Here is an 18,899-nt window from a genome sequence, read left to right on the forward strand (position 1 = left end):
CCATACAACCATCTCTCCGGAGGTAGGTACAGCCAAAACAACAAACAAAACCCAAAAGCTAACTCCACCCACCATAAGGTTAACTTAAACCTGTACATAAAACAAAGAATAACAATTATAACAATACGCCTCCTAACTTCCTCTCTAAAGAAACATTCAATCAACAAAGAAGGCTCCTACCCCTTTCCAGCGATCAAGTCAATCCCCATACGTCCCCCGCAAATAACACACAGTCCCCGCCAATCAGCATCTTCTCTTCAGATCAATTTGCTTTGCCTTTATAGCCACTCATGCTTCATACAGTATACGGAACATGCCACCTACAGGAAGGGAAAACAAAGCAATCAGGTGGAGACCAGAGGAGAGGACAGGCACAAGGGGTCAGGACATGGGGCGGGACCAGGTACACCGGACAGAGTCAAACACCAGACGGGCAGACTCTCATGCACAAGGATCTAGGGAGTCAAAACAGAACTAAGAATAGGACTAGGCAGACTGAACTGGGAAACACTGCACAAAAGGGATGACACCAGACATCACAGGGGAACCAAGCAAACTGGGGTGGGACTAAAGACAACCAAGGGGGTGACACACAACACACCCACCAGGACAGGGCACCAGACCATATGGGACAAGATTCAAAAGTCAGTGGAGAACAGGGAACAGAAAGGGCAGAGACAAAGACCACTGGGACAGCAAACAGGAAGAGAGAGGACAGATGGAGGCACAACAAAGACAAGGGCAGTGGGAAAAATGAGAAATAAACAGGGTATGGACCAGGGGAAACAATGACATAACAGGACAAGGGGGCAACAACTGGGGAAGAGCAGACAGGAACAAGGATGGGCAGGGCGATCCTTCAGATCCTTCAGGTGAGAGCTGTCTGGGTGGCAATGGCCACAGGCAAGCCAGGAACCGACAAGGCGGTGGCAAGCTTTGCAGGCTGGGTAGTAGCCATCTGGGTGACATCCACAGTCAGGCAGGCAGGAGCAGGCATGACTACTGGTGACTGCATGGCAGTAGCAAGCACAACCACTGCTGGTGCAGGAGCAGAGACGGAGGCAGATTGGCTCTCCTGGGCGACTGCAAGGTGAGATCCTCTGCCGGCAGGTGCAGCATGGCGGGACTCTGAACAGTGATACCCAGATCACCCATTCCCCAGCCACCTTCTCCAACTCCTCCGGGAGATACCAATATGTTCCCAGGTCAGTCGAGAGATGTAATCTCTCCAGCGTGTCCTGGGTCTGCCCTGAGATCTTCTCCTGGTTGGACATGCCCAAAGCACCTCCCCAAGGACTCATCCAGGAGGTATCCAAACTCCTCATCCTATCTCTAATGCTGAGCCCAGATACTCTGCAAAGAAAGCTCATTTCTGCCACTTGTACCTGCAATCTCATTCTTTTAGTCATTACCCAAAGCTTGTGACAGTAGGTAAGGGTAGGAATGTAGATTGACCACTAAATTGATGTCTTTGTCTTTGGGCTTAGCACTCCCTTTACTATGACAGAACAGGACAATGTCCACATAACTGCTAATGCTGAACTGATTTGGTTGTCGATCTCCTGCTCCTTTCTTGCCTCATTTATCAACAAGAGTCAAAGATACTTAAACGCATTCGCTTGAGGAAGTAACTCATCCCCAACCTGTTCCAATTGAAAACAATGACCTAAGATTTTGGGGTGCTGATCCTCCTCTGGCCGCTTCACACTCAGTTGCAATCCACCTTAGTGAATGCTGAAGGTCACAGCCCGATGACGGCAACAGGACCTTTAGATGCTGAAGAGTTCAAACCCCCTGAAGTTTGGATACATCATCCAGTTCCCTTTCTTAAAAATTGGAACCACTAAACCAAAGGCACTGTCCCCAGCCTGCATGGAATGTTGAAGAGGCAAGATATGACAGCTTAACAACATAAAGCGCCTTCAGGAACTCTCATTCATCCCTGGAGCCTTATCATCAAAGAATTTTCTGACTACTTTAGTGACTTCCGCCCTAGTGATAAATGAGTCCTCCTTTGAGCCTTCCAGCTCTACTACCTCCAAGGAAGGTGTGTCAGTGGTATTCAGGAGATCTTCAAAATATTCCTTCCAATGCCTGGCTGTATCCCTATTTAAGGTCAACAGTGCTCCATCCCTGTTATAAAAAACATGGATCATGCCCTGCTTCCCTCTCCTGAGTCCCCTCACAGTTTGTTAGAATCTTTTCAAGGCCAACTGAAAGTCATTTTCCATGCCTCTCCTTAAACTCCTCCCACGCCAAAGGTTTTTCTTCTACAATTGCTAAAGCTACATTTTGCTTGACCTGCCAGTACCTGTCAGCTGCTTCAGGACTCCCACAAGCTAACCAAGCTTGCAAGGCATTCTTCTTCTACCTGACAACTCTCTTTACTGCTGATGTCCAGCACCAGGTTCAGGGATTGCCACTGCAACAGACACCAACAATCAGATGGCTACAACTCCACACAGCCATCTGAGCAATAGAGGCTCAGAACATGGCCCATTCAGACTCAATGTCTCCAGCCTCTCTCAGTATGCCAGAGAAGTTCTGTAGTAGGTGTGAGTTGAAAATCTCCTAGACAGGAGACTCTGCCAGACACTCCCAGCGCACCCTTACTAGGTGTCAGGTTCACTGGATTTTGGATTGTGGCTAGCACAGAAGTCCAATAACAGAGCATCACTCGATTTCATATCAGGCAAGCTGTTTCTCCCAAACTCAGTCTTGCTGGTTTCACAGTCATTACCCATGCGAGTGTTAAAGTCCCCCAGCAGAACAATGGAGTCCCCAGAGGGGCCATCTAAGGTCTCCAAGAAAGCCAGATACTCTGAGCTGGTGTTGGTGCATAAGAACATACAATAGTCAGATCCTGTCCCCCACCTTGAAGGGAGGCAACCCTCTTGTTCACCAGGGTGAACTGCACCCTACTGGCAATGAACTATGGGGGGTATGAGTAGGCCCACACCTGCCCATCTTACCATGAGCAACTCCAGAGTGGAAGCCCCTCACTAGGAGCTTCGTTTCTTTGTTCCTTGACATAAAATTAAATGCAGTATTTATTTGATCTTTTTTATTTGTCTTTGTTTCAGCTTTGCAGCATAATGGGATAAGCAGTGCTCTCATGCATAGCTGACACTGGTTGTCATGTCTGCTTTTGTTCTAAATTTTAGTTTTTGGTGACATGAACTTTCAAAATAGAACTCTTGAGTGACCTTTTCAGTTGTGCTACTTTTTGTTGGATGCTTTTCACACTGCCTTAACTGAAAATTGAAATGGTTTTTAATTAGACTTCTCAGTACTTTTATTCTAGGTTTAATATTGCAATTTCAAAAGAATTGTTCTTTTATAAGCCAACATAAAAACATAGTCAACATCAGAACAAATGTCTGATATCTTCCATTACCTGCAAATATAATAGAGATGCTTGAAGTAAGTTACATTTTTTTTTGAACATTCAAAATGGTGTTCAAGACATGCAATAGCCATCTTGACAACTTCATTCCAAGTCAGTTGGCTCATGCCATTCATTACAGTGTAAAGAAGCCGATTTATTTGTTAAATGAAGGTTGATGAAACTGACCTTTATTTGCATCTGTACAATAGAGTCCAGGCACATTTGACTGTTTCTTTTCACATATCCCATTTTGCTTTCCTTTTTAGAGATATACTTACACCTACAGATTAAAGCGAAGCTTTGGGTCTGAGCACAGGGTCAGCCATTTATCTCTTACCTCTGGAGCATTATTCGGGGGGGGGGGGGGGGGTTAAGGGCCTTGCTTAAGGGTCCAATGTGACTATTCAGTCAAGGACATGATTCAAATCGGTGACCTTAACATTACAGGCACAGAGATCTAACCCACTGAGCCAAACACCACCTGATGGGTCACATTAGAAATGCATGTTTTACAGCATTATCTGAAGATTTTTTTTCTTTGCCTATTGCAAAGGTAACAAAAACCTCAAGGATAAGAGTGCTGTGTAAAATATCATTTATCTATTGATCTTCCATGACGACTTGTAAAGTACAGGGTCAGCACATGCCTGAAGCACAGAGCATATCCTAAATTGAATTCCAATCTATTGCAGGATACAAGCTCACATACTATTTGCAATTCACCCAATGTACATGTTTCTGGATTGCAAAGGGAAACCGAAATACCAGGACAACCAGTATGAGTATAGGAACAGTATGCAAACACCACGGACAGGGCCACACACACAAAGCCAAAGGGGGAATTTAAGGTTGGATTTGTTTATGACATTATATTTGCAAATTCATACATGAGTCATCACATTTTCCTTTCTTTATTCGATGTTCTTTGACATGTTTTCTATATGGAAACAGTGAGGAAATGGGAAACATTCATTTTGGGGATGAAGAATGACGTTTATGAGAAGTATTTGGTTCTAAAACTATCAAAAATGTCATCCATGTTGCACTGATTTTCACCTGATACATACAGTATAATCTATATAATGCATATGTATATGTGTGTGTGTGCACATGTACGTGTGTAGAGGTAGAACATGTATTAGAGTTATTTTAATCTTCAATTGATGGTTGGGATACTTCATTTTGGAATTTGTTCTGTACCACGTGAACATACTGTGAGAGTATAATATAGGTTATCTCTCTGGGCTTGTTCATTCCAGCTTTGATTACATTGACATCATCCTCCTTGGGTGACTCCTCCGTTATCCTCTGATGATACATTTGCTAATTGAGCATTGGGCCTCCAGGGATTCCTGTCCCATTGACCAGTCAGCTGAACTGATGCAAGTCGAGAAAATGACATTTCAATTTTGCAAGGGCATAGAAAACAAACAATGAAGACAAAAATAGCATACAATTATGCCTGGTGTATGGTCCCATCATCGTGGGTGGCCTTTGAGAGCTGCATGGAGAAGAAGAGCCATTTTTACATTTACATTTTACATTGGCAATTTTGCATTTCATTTAGCTTCGCTGACACTTCCACCCAATGTGACTTTTATCCATTTATAGAGCTAAATGTGTCACTTCAGCAATTGAGGTCAAGTGCTTGCTCATGGGTACAACAGCAGAGACCTTCTGAATCATTAAACTTTAGGTTACAATTTGTTTTTCATGACTATCATCACTGTCCTCCTATGTAGTACATTTTCACCACCATAACAACCATATCTAATAATGTGTTTACACAACTATCCATTCATACATCTTCTATTATGACTTGTAGTAACAATTATATCAAACAAAAATATTGGTTCTAAATTTTCCGATGCAAAAATATGGAGATGCCAAATAGAAAAGTGCCTTTAGTATTTCGTGAGCATGTTAATATGTGGACATAATTTAATACATTGTGTGCACGTAATTATAATAAAAAAAAAACTGCATGCAGCACATCTAGAGCTCTTTATAAATGTATTCCATGGATGTTTTTTAAACTTTCCAGGAAAACAGTACAGGACAGTGGTTCTCAAAATGAGAGTATACTTAGTTGGTATTAAGGTTTTGGTTCCTGAAAAAGATTCTTGCAATGGGAAAGCTCAAACAATACAATACAAAAAAAAATTGCCCGTGACCCCTTCAGGGCTTCATATGTACATATTCCATTTTTCAAACTTGCCAGGAACATTCTACAGATCAGTGGTTCTCATACGAACATATAAGGTAAACTTGGACAGTACTGTATTATGGTAATTCTTTCCTTTATACTATGGTGTTTTCATTAGGTGAAATTTATCGTGGAGGAACACCCCACTTGACAAAATTTTCCATGGGGGAATTTAATAGTTTCACTCATCCTTGCTCCTATTTAGCACATGAAGGAACAGGTATAGAACTGGTGAACCTGGTGACAAATTACTGTTAGAGCTGGGCGATATGGCCAAAAATGTCATCGCAACAAATAATGTATCAGTTGATAACAATAATTATCATGATAAATGTCAAGTCATTTGCAGTTTAAAGGCTGATTTTTACTCCTGAATTAAAATTTAAGAAACCAGATAGTTAATTATAGTCATAAACTTTTCTTTATCATCAGAAAGTAACAAACACTTGCCAAACATTACTGACAGCCAAAATGACACTTCCAGAACTATTTCCTGAACTAACTAGATTGCACTCTGGGCTCATAGCATGCCGAAAAGGAAACCAAAAGCGCCATATGAGCTCAAAAAATATCGCAAAAGAAGATGTTATTTTACAGGTTATTTTATTCATCACTGAAAAAATGCCGGCACTGCCATTCTTCCTATCATTTCTTAATTCTCTGTGGATCATTACTGTTGTGATTTCTCACAGACTGAATTTTATTCTGGATTTTCCTTTTGGATCTCGCTGGATTTCCCTTATTGGATGGGTTACTTTAAACTTACCTGCCCTCCCAAAGAGTGTTTTGTGATGCAAAGCATATCACCGCTGACATGTTTTGTCTTAAATTATATTGAACCTCCATCGAACATTTGACATATCGATTTCAAGGAAAATTGCATCGCGATAATTATCGTTATTATCTATTTGTTCAGCCCTGTTTACAGTTGGAGTATTAATAAAGGTTTTTTGGAGGGGTAGGGAGAGTGTGTAGGGTAGGCTTGGGTGGTATTACAGCAATATTTTTGATTTACTGTAGGACTTTTGTTAGGCAAAATTTATCCATGGGTGAACAACTCCCCCCCCCCCACCTACCACAGGGAATATATTGCTCTAATTTTTTTTTGTCAGCTTTGCCATTTTTATCCATGCTCATCTTAACTAGTTTAGTGTTATACAGGAGGTACAGATAATTTTCCTTTGTGAAATATCTGACTGTGCAGGCCCAATATGTACCTTGCATGTCTTCGCATGCGGCACATTAGACTTCATGTCATATTTTACAGTGGCACCTAATTCGAACTTTGCACGTCTGCGCATGCGAAGCATTACATTTTAGAGCATATTGTAAGATGGTGCCCAATTTGTACCACTTCATTTCATGACCAGACCTGATCCATTAATACAGCAGGTTCACTTTATGTTCTGTTTGTGAGTGATCTCCAACAGCTCAGAATGGGATACATGAAGAAAAAAACCACCCCATCTGCTGAAAATCAAAGTGACCAAAATCGATTGTGAATGTTGCAGTTTTAGCTGAGAAGTGATTTTTGTTTTTCTCTAAGGACTTTTTTGTTTAGATGTGCATATATTTTTGATTGAATGTTCATTCTAATAATGTGTTTGAATTTCCTTTGTTTATTTGGCAAAAATTTATGATAAATTTTTTTTGGCTGGAACCGAAGTCATATTTTTTTTAACATTTGTATGGGAAAATACCTCCTGCTTTATGAGTTCTTGATTAATAATTTGAGTTCCAAATTAAAAATTTGGAATGAATTAGCTCATAAAGTCGAGAACTATCTGTATTAAATATATGTTTATTTTCAAATTAAAATGGCTAATGTTAGCCATTTTAATTTGAAAATAAACATATATTTAATACATAAAACAGAATTAATACAGAATTTAATACAACATTTTGTTTGTTTGCAAATATTTTGTTATCACAAGCTTGAGATTTTACAGATTTTATGTACACCCCACTGTGCCTGTGTAGCATTTTTTTGCCAGCTAACTGAAGCTAACTGTGTGTGCGCAGTTTAAAAAAATAATCTCAAAAGAAAATCAGTGGCGTCGGTTTGATATTAAATGGTAATTAGTTAGTTACACAGCTGGTGTGCTTGTTATGGTTCTTACTGTTATATAGTGGAACACGCTGGCCATAGTGCTAATGAGAAAGTAATTAATAAACAGAATATAAATATTGAGACATATGAAAAATATAAATAATATTAATGCCATTGGACATACGTCATGCACAATGTTAACCACCTTATTGATGGGGAAAGATTGTGCAAATTGGCATGTAAGTGGAATGTGCAGTAAACAAATAGGTGTAGTTATGTGTCAAGTAATTTTTAATTTCCAGTTCATCCACCCAGTAATCCTAAAAATTGTAGAGGTTGGAATGCGGGAGAAGCAGGGATTGGGGAGTGCAGGTGATGGAGCTGTCCAGGGAATATACTACTGTCATTCCAACAATAACATCTTTTCTAGTTATTTGTCATTATTTATCAATTTTTTATTTTATAATAAATAGCTATTTATATATTTGGACTATATTTTTGGTAAAGTGATTTTGCATATTTTTAGCCTTCCGCAATGGCCATGAAACTGACAGTTTTGCGATCTTATTCTGAAGTATTAAATACATTTCAGTGACCTCCTTTAACAATCTTGATGTGTTCACAGGATAATTGACTGAATGGCCACCCAATTACCCTATAGGCTGACATTTTAATCAGCTGCAAGTCAGTTGCAGAAGAGATGAGGTTATGGCAAACATTCCCAAAATAAGATCACTCTCTCTCTTTGGCCCACTTCTGGAGATAAAGTGAACTTTTTCTCACTGGACACATTACGTCTTTTTGTTCCTCAGGGGCTATGTTCACTATCACTGCAGTACTGTTATAATACTGCATTTTCAACTTTGTTTCATCGGAACTGAGAAGCTGATCTAATGATCCAATATTCTAAACTAAAAATAAATATTTAGTAAAAGTGTTTCAGTAATTTACTGTATATCTGAAATCAACTAGGATGAGTATTACTGTCATGTCTTTTTGTAAATTTGACAATAGTACACAATAAAACTGATGCAAAACAAGAACACACATAATAAAAACATTTATTGCAATAGCTGTTTAAATACCTATGATGTCGAACAACCCAACAACTGACGAACATACTGCATTAAGCAATTCACTCCATCCCACGTTTTACTGTGACATAAAACATGAATGTGCTGTACATAGTGAACAGATCTTCAAAGTACAAATTAATTGTTTAAAATGTAATATGCATATGATGCAACATAACTTGTAAATGTAGTCATTTCTCTTTTTGCATGCTGTTCCATTGTTAAATTGGCTGTCATGCCTTTTTTGTTTTTTTTTTTTGTTATTTTGTAGTTTTTGCAGCTCATGCCTCTGTGACCATGTTATTTTTCATTTATGATACTGTGATATTTTTGCTTGATAAAATATTGTTCTGGTACCTGCCAAACATTCACTGAACAAGGCATAAAACACCAAATATTTCTAATAACCTATGTCAGCACAATGCCTGGTACAATGTCATGAAGGCACAATACATGATATCTGTGAACAAAAATAATCACCAATAAATCAATAGATTATTGTATTTCCCATTTGAAGGTAGTAATTTAGCTTTGTTTCCTGTGAGTTACTTGTATTCCTCATGAAAAAGAAACATTGAAATTTAGATATTTGTTGATATCACAAAACATTTATTTAAAATAAACCTAAGATAAAATTTGTTGTTATATTCATTTTAATTAATGAAAGATTTGGGACATCTACTGCAACGTAGTTTTACGTTAAATGTACTGAAGCTTTAAGTGCCTTTTTGCTGTTTAGCAAAAACATTTAAACTATTCAGTTATTCGGTTAATCTGGAGTAAAATTTACCGACAGGAAACAAAATTGTAAAAACAAAATTAATAGTAATAATTTGTTTAACTAAATCAACATTGAAATGGTGCGGGTAGCATATTATTATTACAAGTAAATAATGTCGGTTAGTATTTGATATATTTACAAACAATTTAACAATGACAGACTAAACAAGTGTTCACTTACAGTGTTAATAGCACATTGCTGTCTTAATCATAATCCCGTTTTCTTTGTATGTGTGGATTAATATATTCCCAAAACAGTTCAATAACAACCACGTCACAATATTTGAATATACTATTCAACCATAATAACTTCATCGTTTATTTTTTTCCAGCTTAATCATAAATTCACAAGAGGGACCAATAAATTGGAGCTTATCACATCATATCTTGACCTTCAAACAAATGATGATTCTAAAACCAGTGCCGGTAATTTGGCAAAATATCACATGTATTGTCAACAAAGTACATTTGTACAGCTTATATCCTGCATTAGTACAAGTCTAGAGGCCTACTTGGTACATATTTCTAACTAGAAAAAGTAATAGTGTCAGGTAAACTAAAATGTTGTAATGTCTCACACTGCCTGACCCACACAGTCATCAGAGTGTTACTTATAACTGGTGTTCCTTTGGGCTGTCAGCACCTGAGTCATGTTTATACGACTTCAAGCTAGCAAGTGGAATGTCTGTCATGTGACTGCCTTGAGTGAAATGTCCTTCGGCGCTCCCAAACTTCTTCCGCTCCTCAAACTGGTCCCGGCCACCCTCACTTTTCCAGGCCCTTGTCAACGTGTGGCCGTTCAGCAGTTTGTCTTTAGCCCAGTCCTTTTGATTGGCAAAGGCGGAAATGGGGGACTTGGGCTGCTGATAAGTCCCAAGGTTGGGTGGCATCCAGCAGTTGTCCGAGTGGCCCAGCACCAGGCACTCCTGAGTGCACATCTCTGTGGCTTCCACCAGTCCCCTGGGGCCGAGGGGGCCATCTGCAGCACACAGGAAACAGCACCATAGGAACTGAAGGAACTGAAGGAGGTTTTTTGTAATCCATCCATCCACCCATCCAACCATCTATCCATCCATCCATCCATCCCTCATGTTATGTCAATGGAATCCAGATCTGACATACAGCCCAGAAATTCCATTATTCCCAGATCAGGTCTCCTGCGATCTGCCTGACCTGAATACAGGGACAAATACATGATTTTTTTTCTGCGATATTTGAATCTGAATTACAATTATCTTGGTGTATGCACATTGTAACAGCTACTATATATATGTATATATATATATATATATATATATATATATATATATATATATATATACACACACCCACACATACACATATCTATATATACTGTGTATATACTATATATACTGAAGTATATATTTGAAAATATTAATAAATAAATTTTAATATCTGGTGTTTATTATCCTTCTTTTTAATATTAGCATTCTACTAGTATCTAAATATTGGGATATGTATGACGATAGAGTTATAATAAGCAATGATTAATTAACTCATATTTAATGTTCCATATATGTTATTCTGTAAATAAATAATAAGTGGATTTTCTCAGTACTGACCTCTATTCGGTCCTCCTCATCCCTACCTTTGAGATATCCATTGTCATGTCACTGAAGCAGCGTCTCTAATTTATCCCCACCAATACCTCATGCCACATTCATTGTGTATCTAACACTACTCAGGACCATTACTTGTTGATATTGTGATAAATGTTTGCCCTAGTGGGTTAGTGGGGAAATATTCTGACAGTTCTGATGCCTGGGACAATCATTACAATGATTTATGATTGTTTTAGAAAAAAAAGAGACTACATTAAAGGACTGTAAAGGCTCGATTCAAGGGGTACCAGGCGATATGTTCTTATTAGATGACACAGAGACATAATAATTACATGAATTCATGCTATCATGCTAAGATTAGCCACCTTAATGTATCTGCTGCAGAGCAATAAGGAAAAAGCTCATTCGGGGGCCCTATAGTTTATAATGTAAGTGTCGGGGCAGATGCAGTATCCGTGTGCTTTCATTATGCATGCTGAGTAAAACACACCGTTAAACACAGACAGACACTGTACTCCCAGCTCTCGCTCTGCGCATATGTTCACCCAGCTTTCACGTGTGCAGCCAGACGTGGCTGCCACCGCAAACGGAGTGTCTGTTGGGCTTTAAGCGTTATGTCTAAGAGTGTGTGCTGACATTAAACATGGTGCTGTCTGCCATCTGCATGTCAAGCCTTTGGAACTCGTGCCAGATGTAAACACTGATTATATTTATACATTACAGTAATTGGTTTGGATTTGGTTGAATATCAAGATGACATTTAAAGCAAATGTACAGTGTATACAAAAAGAGTCTACCGCTTACTTTTAGTTTTTATTAGGTGAAGCCAAAAATCAAGATAAAACATCCATTATTTTTAATCTGACATTGAAAATTATTTAAGATTAAAAACGAATCTAGCTGCATGGGTACTTTAATAATGGAGTCTATAATGGATATTGTCTGTCCAGATGTAAGCAGCATACACCTGTTATCAATTAAAGTAATTCTTATAGCTGCAAATAAAAAACAATTTTCTTGAAATTTTTGTGGTCGTGGCCTCCTGGGATAGCCAGGGTCCAAAAGGAGCAGACGGTGGGGGGTATAAAAGGATATCAAAGATGTTGGATGTAGCACAGAGCACTGTGAAGGCTAACATCAATCAGGGGAGACAATGGGGCCCACAGGCACAGGCACTGCCAAGATCAAGATGGTCATCCAAAGTTGATCACAGAAGCGAGAGGAAACTTACCAGGGGGGCTAACAGGCAACATTAAAGCAGACGCTGAAATCTGTGACAGGAATTGGTGACTTTTTGCTTAAGACAGTGGTGTCCTTCACATATCTGGGCTTTGGGGCACAGTGGTAAGATGGAAGCCATTGCTCATAAAATGAATATCCAAGCCCAGTTAAATTTTTACAGGAGCACGCTGTTCAACTCGCTTCACGTAAGAACAACACAGCCCATCATCCAAAGAACATCCAAATACCTACTATGAAACATAATGATTTGGGCTGATTCTCTTTTACTAGGACTGGGACTCTATTCAACACAGATGGGAAAGGGACTAGCTTCAAATAACAAGATATTTAGTTGGAAAAACTTGCTGGCCTCTGTCAGAAAGTGGAAGGTGAATATAAATTTTACTTTCCACATGATAACAAACCAAAAGATACATCTAAGTCAACCAAAGAATGGTGTCAGAAAAGGAAGATCAAAGTCTTGAAATAGTCCAGTTAGTTCCCAAACCCCAGTCCCACAGCAAAACCTGTGGAATGACCTGAATGGCTGTGCACTAGAGATCCCCTGGCAATTTGAAGGAGGTTTAACTTTTTTTGCAAGTGGAGTGTGATAAAACTGCAAAATCCAGGTGTGTAAAGCAGATATAAACTCATTCACACAGACATGCAAAATTTGCTTCCACAAAGTATTAGTTTGAGGTGTTTTTGCAAACTTATGCAACCAGGGTATTGCAGGTATTTCATTTTTTATTCTATTCATATTATTATTCTATTGTTTACTTTTAATTTATTTTTATCAATTACTATTCATATTAATAATAAACCATTATACATTTAATTATAATAATATTGTTGTGCCAAGCGGGGACAGAACAGAGACAAAGGCGCAGACGTCAGGGTATCGGGGAATACGGGGTTTAATTACAGGTAAGGCAGGCAAAACGCAGACGGACAATACAATGACCGGACTGGGGAAACAAACTGAAACGCGGACGAAATACAGAGGACTAATGACAACAACCAGAAACAGCTGATCGCAGGGGGATTCCACACGGGGTTAACGAGGGGGCGTGGCACACGGAAGGAGCAGATGATCGGGGCAGGACACATTGTTTGGATACATTTATTTTCTTACTTTACAAATTACTGTTTTGATAAATGTGCTTAGATGTGTTTAGTACAGTATATGCTCTTCTTGTTCTATCTGATTCATTTTGTATTTAAATGCTAAAAAAAAATATTTAGGTGTAGTTTTTTGGGGATGGGAACCAATTAATTGGTTTTCCATTATTTCTTATGGGCAAAATTCGATCACAACTCGAACTTTTTAGGATTCGATCCGGAGTTCTGAACGGATTAAATTCCGAGTTCTGAGGTACCACTGTACTTTCCAAAAATTCCATTTGATGTTAAAAAGAATACCTCACAATCAGTCACCTGACATCAAATAGAAATGCAGAACGAGTTTTTAAGCAGGAATTTCAGTCTAACAGGGAATTAAAAGCATTCAGTAACTAATTGTACGCAAATTCATTATTAGTGAGCAAACACCCATGTAATTGTGGGCTCCATTACTACTTCAGACAGTGCATCCACCCCAGTGGCTCACGTTCAAGGGAATCTGCAGTGAATCAACTTTCTGCTGTTCTTGTTTATTTATTACTGCTGTACAGCTGTCCAGATGTTGTTGTCGAAAGATAAATGAGTCTTTGTTTTATAGCTAAACAGAGGCGCAGAGATGCTCACATTCTCCAGCTGCCACCCAGTTGCTCACAGAAACAGATTTTTTATCAGGGCAGAACAAATGGTTTGTTTGTCCGGGCAAAGTTATGTCAATAACCATTATTCTGATGCAAAACATATTCCACTTCATTGTAAACTTTTCTTTTAAAGTATGTAAACTCACAATGGAACGTTTAATCATGCTTTTAAGTATTAACTTTTCATTGCTATTTTTAATAAAGCTTAGATTCTCAAAAGTGACAATATATATGAGTACAAACAGAAACACATGCAGTGCCCTCCAGAATTATTGGTACCCTTGGTAAATAAAAGTGAATCTAGCTTTGGAGGGGAAAAAAAAGTATTTTTATCCTCTTCATCTATTCAAAATATTAACAAAAGCCTGAGTTGAACATAATCATCATAAAACAAATATTTTTTGTCAAACGATTATTGGCACTTTTCATTTAATACTTTGTAAAGACCCCCCATTACAAAGATAGTCTTCCCCTATAATGCGTTGTGTGGGTGGTCAGCAGATGGATCACAGGCTATTCCTCCAGACAGAATGTCTCCAGAGGTCTACGCTTGTGGACTCTCCTTTTCAGCTCATCCCACAGGTTTTCACTGGGGTTGACGTCAGGGGACTGGGGTCATGACCATTCTTTGAGTTTATGGTCACTGAACTAATTTTGAGGTGTGTTTTGGTCATTGTCCTGTTGGAAGTTCCAGCAATGGCCCAATTTAAGCTTCCGTCAAGTTTTGATTTATTTGCTTACACCTGATAGGGTCCATGATACCACGTATCCTAAGAAGTTGTCCTGGGCCTTTACAGTGGGCATGAGTGACGTTTCTGCATGCCTATCCCTCTGTCTACACCAAAGTCATCTCTGGTGTTTGTTGCTAAAAACCTCTATTTTTGTCTCATCTGATGTTTGACAAACTGTAAGTACTAAAGTTTATTGTTTGATATCAACAGAGGCTTCTTTCAGGTAACCCTCCCAAATGACAAGTGGTTATGTAGGTGGTCTGATTGTAGTTTTGGAGACTTTCTGACCCCAAGACTCAACTATCATCTCCATTTCCCCTGCTGTGATTCTTGGAGATTCTTAGGCAACTCAAACCATCCTCACTGTGCATTGGGTCAATACAGATGTTTTTAAATGGCTAACACACTTTGACAGACATCATAGTTTTACACCAACACAAGGATCATTTAAACATCATTTTCTTTGACTGCTCATGTATGTGTGGTATATGTGTGTAATATACTGCATGTATGTATGAATTTGGTGTTATTATTCAGTAGTTCCTGTTGATTTCAGAACAAGTTATACAGTCTTTTTCTCTGTTTCTCTCATGAATGCTATTGCATTTTCTTCCCCCATTTTTCACCAAGCTTTTTTCCACTTAAATTGTCATCCCTTCCTGTTTTTGCTTCTTGATTATTTGTATATTATTTATAGAATGGTTTTTAGCAACTTTATGTTGCCGTTTATGGTAACATTGTCATCATTGCAGAATTGGGTTTGACGGCTGAACTGAATGTTACAGGGAAATTCATTATGGACAGAGAGCAAAATATATCGTTTGTCTGTATATTTCAAGTGGCAATATGTCACAAGTAACTATTTGCCACAGACTGTCATAACATAAACACTCAAATTTCTATGAAACTGCAAAACCACAAGCCAGAGGCACAGTTCTGAGTTCAGACGGCTTTTCATGTTACCCTGCCAAATATGTCAGGCCCTGTGCCTATATACATCTTGGCTAATGAAGCCCAGCTGACCCTGATTTTACAGATAATCTTTTTAAGAGTAAAGGTAAGGGATTAACTTTTGAGTTTTGTGGATTCATAAACCTGCTATGGGGGGGAGGGGGGGGCTGCATCGGGTTCATCAACTTGTTGGACTGGTTTTTAATACCTGCTCTTTTTTATTTTTAAATCATCTTGAACGTGCCACAAGAAAGTGCATCATAAGTCTGGTTTACTATTAATAACATCTTTTCTCTTTTGCTTATTCTGCACATGTATTGTCCTATGTTCCAGATCTTCATCACATGCAAAATATGCCTCAGATGTAGCATATGTGTATAAGTAACATCCAAAATGTATTAGAACAGGTTCTAGGTCACTGTAATACTGGCTGCACAAACAATTAATGCAAACATGAATGTGTAGACTGCATGGATATGTTCTGTATCAATACAAGATACTAGTAAATTTGATAGGTTTATTTAATTAGCATCATCAAATGAGTCCAGGACCACACTAAATTATGTACAATTGATCCCCGATACAGCACATTCTGAGAAAAATGAACTACCTCAGACATCTAATAGCAAGGATTGCTTGAGGGGAAGTCAATGCTTTGTTGGCAAGATATTTCCAGTCAAGGAAGAATTGTGAAATCAGCATATCCAGTGAGAGAACATGTTAAACATCCCCAGTGGAATGCCAATCAAAAGTAAATAGCTCTTGACCTCTGTATTAACCACTAACAATTAACACTGGAGTATTTAGCTGCAGAACAAGAACTCCCATACCAGTCCACTCCAGTCACTTTATAGCTTCCAGTTATGGGCTTGGCTACATTTTTTAGACAGGTGGACATTATTGTGCACTCCCATGATCGATCAGATTATTATTATATAGTGGTGCTGTGAAATATTTGACCCAGCTCTTTTATATGAATGGCGCATACACAAAAATTCAATGTGCATTACATATTGCTGATGCATCAGACTGGCTAGCTATGATTAATTAGTTCTATTTCCTTCTTCTCAAACCACGTGCAATACATCTCACCTGGGCTTTAGCATTTTTAAAGTTTATACCAGTTTAGTTGACATTTTCAAGGAAATGCAAAGGCTCCATTGAGTCTGCATTGTATACATATTTATAAAATGATCTTGCCTCCACATAGCAACAGTAATGCAGTTCATCAGGAGACCTAAAAAGAGCAGTTTCTCATCCTGTATTTTCTGGCAATATGTATATGATCTGTTTGATTGCGTGATATGTAGCATAAATATTCATTAACACGCTCTTCAGCTCTCCCCAATTTACTTGAAAGCAACATTTATTTTGAAAGGAAGCAGGACGGCTTATTAAGTAGCAGAGTAAATGGTGGGAGGGAGATACTGGCCCTCTTCTCTGTGAGGGTGCCATTTGCACGTTCTTCCCCATGTTTGTGCCCGTTTCCTCCCACAGTCCAAAAACATTCAGCTGTGCATGTGCCCCACAATGGCAGTTTGCCACCTGCTCCTGGGGACAGGCTATAGCTCAACCGTGCCACTCTGTTCCATGTTTCACATTGGCTGAGGATAACCAAGCCTTGTTGGTTCAAATCTCCAAAGGGACCTCACTTTAGTTCCCTAAATAGGAAGGTGAACCCATGTTAACCTGCAATTAAATCTCCTATTATATTAATGGGCCAAAATTGTAAGTCAATTTGAATAGAAGCACCAGGCAAGCAACTAAATGTGCATATTTTTTAATGAAAATGTGATATTTTTGTTGCAATCAACTGAAAATATGCCACCCAACATTTTAGGCACAAACACCCCACAGTTAAATTTTGGCTTCTGTAAATGAAGCGTAATGGGTTCCGAGACAAAGCAGAGCATGCAACTTACGCATCAGATGACTACATCTGTAATGCATCCCCTGGGACGGCAAAATATGGCCATTTCCCCAAAATCTAATTACATTCTTAATTACATTCACCTAAGTACTCTTCAATACACAGAACTAAATGTATCATTAATTCATTTGACAAAATAATAGGTTTGCTTATTTTATCATTTACTGACTAATAATAATGAATTCATGTTAATTAATCCTTTCATGCCAATTTGTCTTGGATATTTTGAAAGATATATGGCACACATTACAGTGCTCTAAATGCAATACCAGAAAGTATGCTTGTGTTTGTCTCTGTATGTTCAGCAAATCCAACACAAAATTAACAATTTTTTCCATTAATTACCATTACCCATAATATTTACCATAAGTTTAAAATAATAATTTAAACAGTGTAGCAGGAGATTAAAGAAGAGCCCAGACATGTATAACATTTATTCACTATTAACCTTCATCTACTCCCACAGAGACAGAAAATAACCTCTGTGTATATATGCTCCTTTAATTATCGTAAGCAAAGTATGTACGGAACAAGACAACATTATTGTGTTGCCACATAAGCAGAACACAGTCATCACAAGCGTATCTACCAGTGCATTTTTGATCAGCCCATCCTTGTCACTTTGTGGCTCCTGTGATATTGCACTAAGGCAATTAATCTGAGTCTGGTATTTTTCTGAGCATAAAGGAGAGTGTGTTTGTGTATATGTAGATGAGCATGTGGAATAATTACTGTAATTATCTTTAGTATTTTGCATTACAGTAACCTGAAGAGTATTTGCTGTGGTTGTGTGGTTGTCGCTTAATTTTTTCATGTTCCTGTTGAAAGGTCCCCGACGCTTGTTGACTTTGCATCTTACTGTGTTTTTTCTGCCCCTGACAGCTATAGCACCCAAAAAGCCAGCTGATTGAGTAACAATGAGTGGTAAAGTTCTCTCTTTTCAATAAATAAAACAGGCACTTTTGCTATAAGCTACAGCTGTTCAGTATAAATTTATTCATGAATTCCTAGAGGATGGAATATGTACCTAGGTTAATTATGGCAAGGATTTGCTGTGCTAGGTTCTTGTTTAAATGTAAGACATATAAGGCTAAAGTGTGCTGTCAGAGAAAATGGTTAACTGAAGGGGTTGAATTGATAGAATGTACACCAATGATCTCTTCATAATGACAGTACTGTAAAATAGTGAAAAATAATAAATGTCATGTGCAAGCTAATACAGGAAT

At 38.4% G+C, this 18,899-nt stretch overlaps 1 protein-coding gene across 3 annotated transcripts in view; it reads right to left on the reverse strand.

Annotated features, from left to right (window-relative positions):
* Positions 1 to 8,689: 8,689 nt before the first annotated feature.
* LOC111834140 (protocadherin-9) overlaps positions 8,690 to 18,899 on the reverse strand; it is a 158,408-nt gene continuing 148,198 nt past the window's right edge. For 2 of the 3 annotated variants that reach the window (XM_023793108.2, XM_023793107.2), the window contains exon 5: positions 8,690 to 10,476. In XM_023793108.2, the coding sequence (XP_023648876.1) occupies positions 10,109 to 10,476 (368 nt within the window). In that variant the 3' untranslated portion in view covers positions 8,690 to 10,108. The remainder of the gene's footprint in view (positions 10,477 to 18,899) is intronic. The other variant, XM_023793109.2, reaches the window with a different exon arrangement.

This window comes from Paramormyrops kingsleyae, chromosome 16, assembly GCF_048594095.1.
Source record: "Paramormyrops kingsleyae isolate MSU_618 chromosome 16, PKINGS_0.4, whole genome shotgun sequence".
In the NCBI taxonomy this organism is placed as follows: domain Eukaryota; kingdom Metazoa; phylum Chordata; class Actinopteri; order Osteoglossiformes; family Mormyridae; genus Paramormyrops; species Paramormyrops kingsleyae.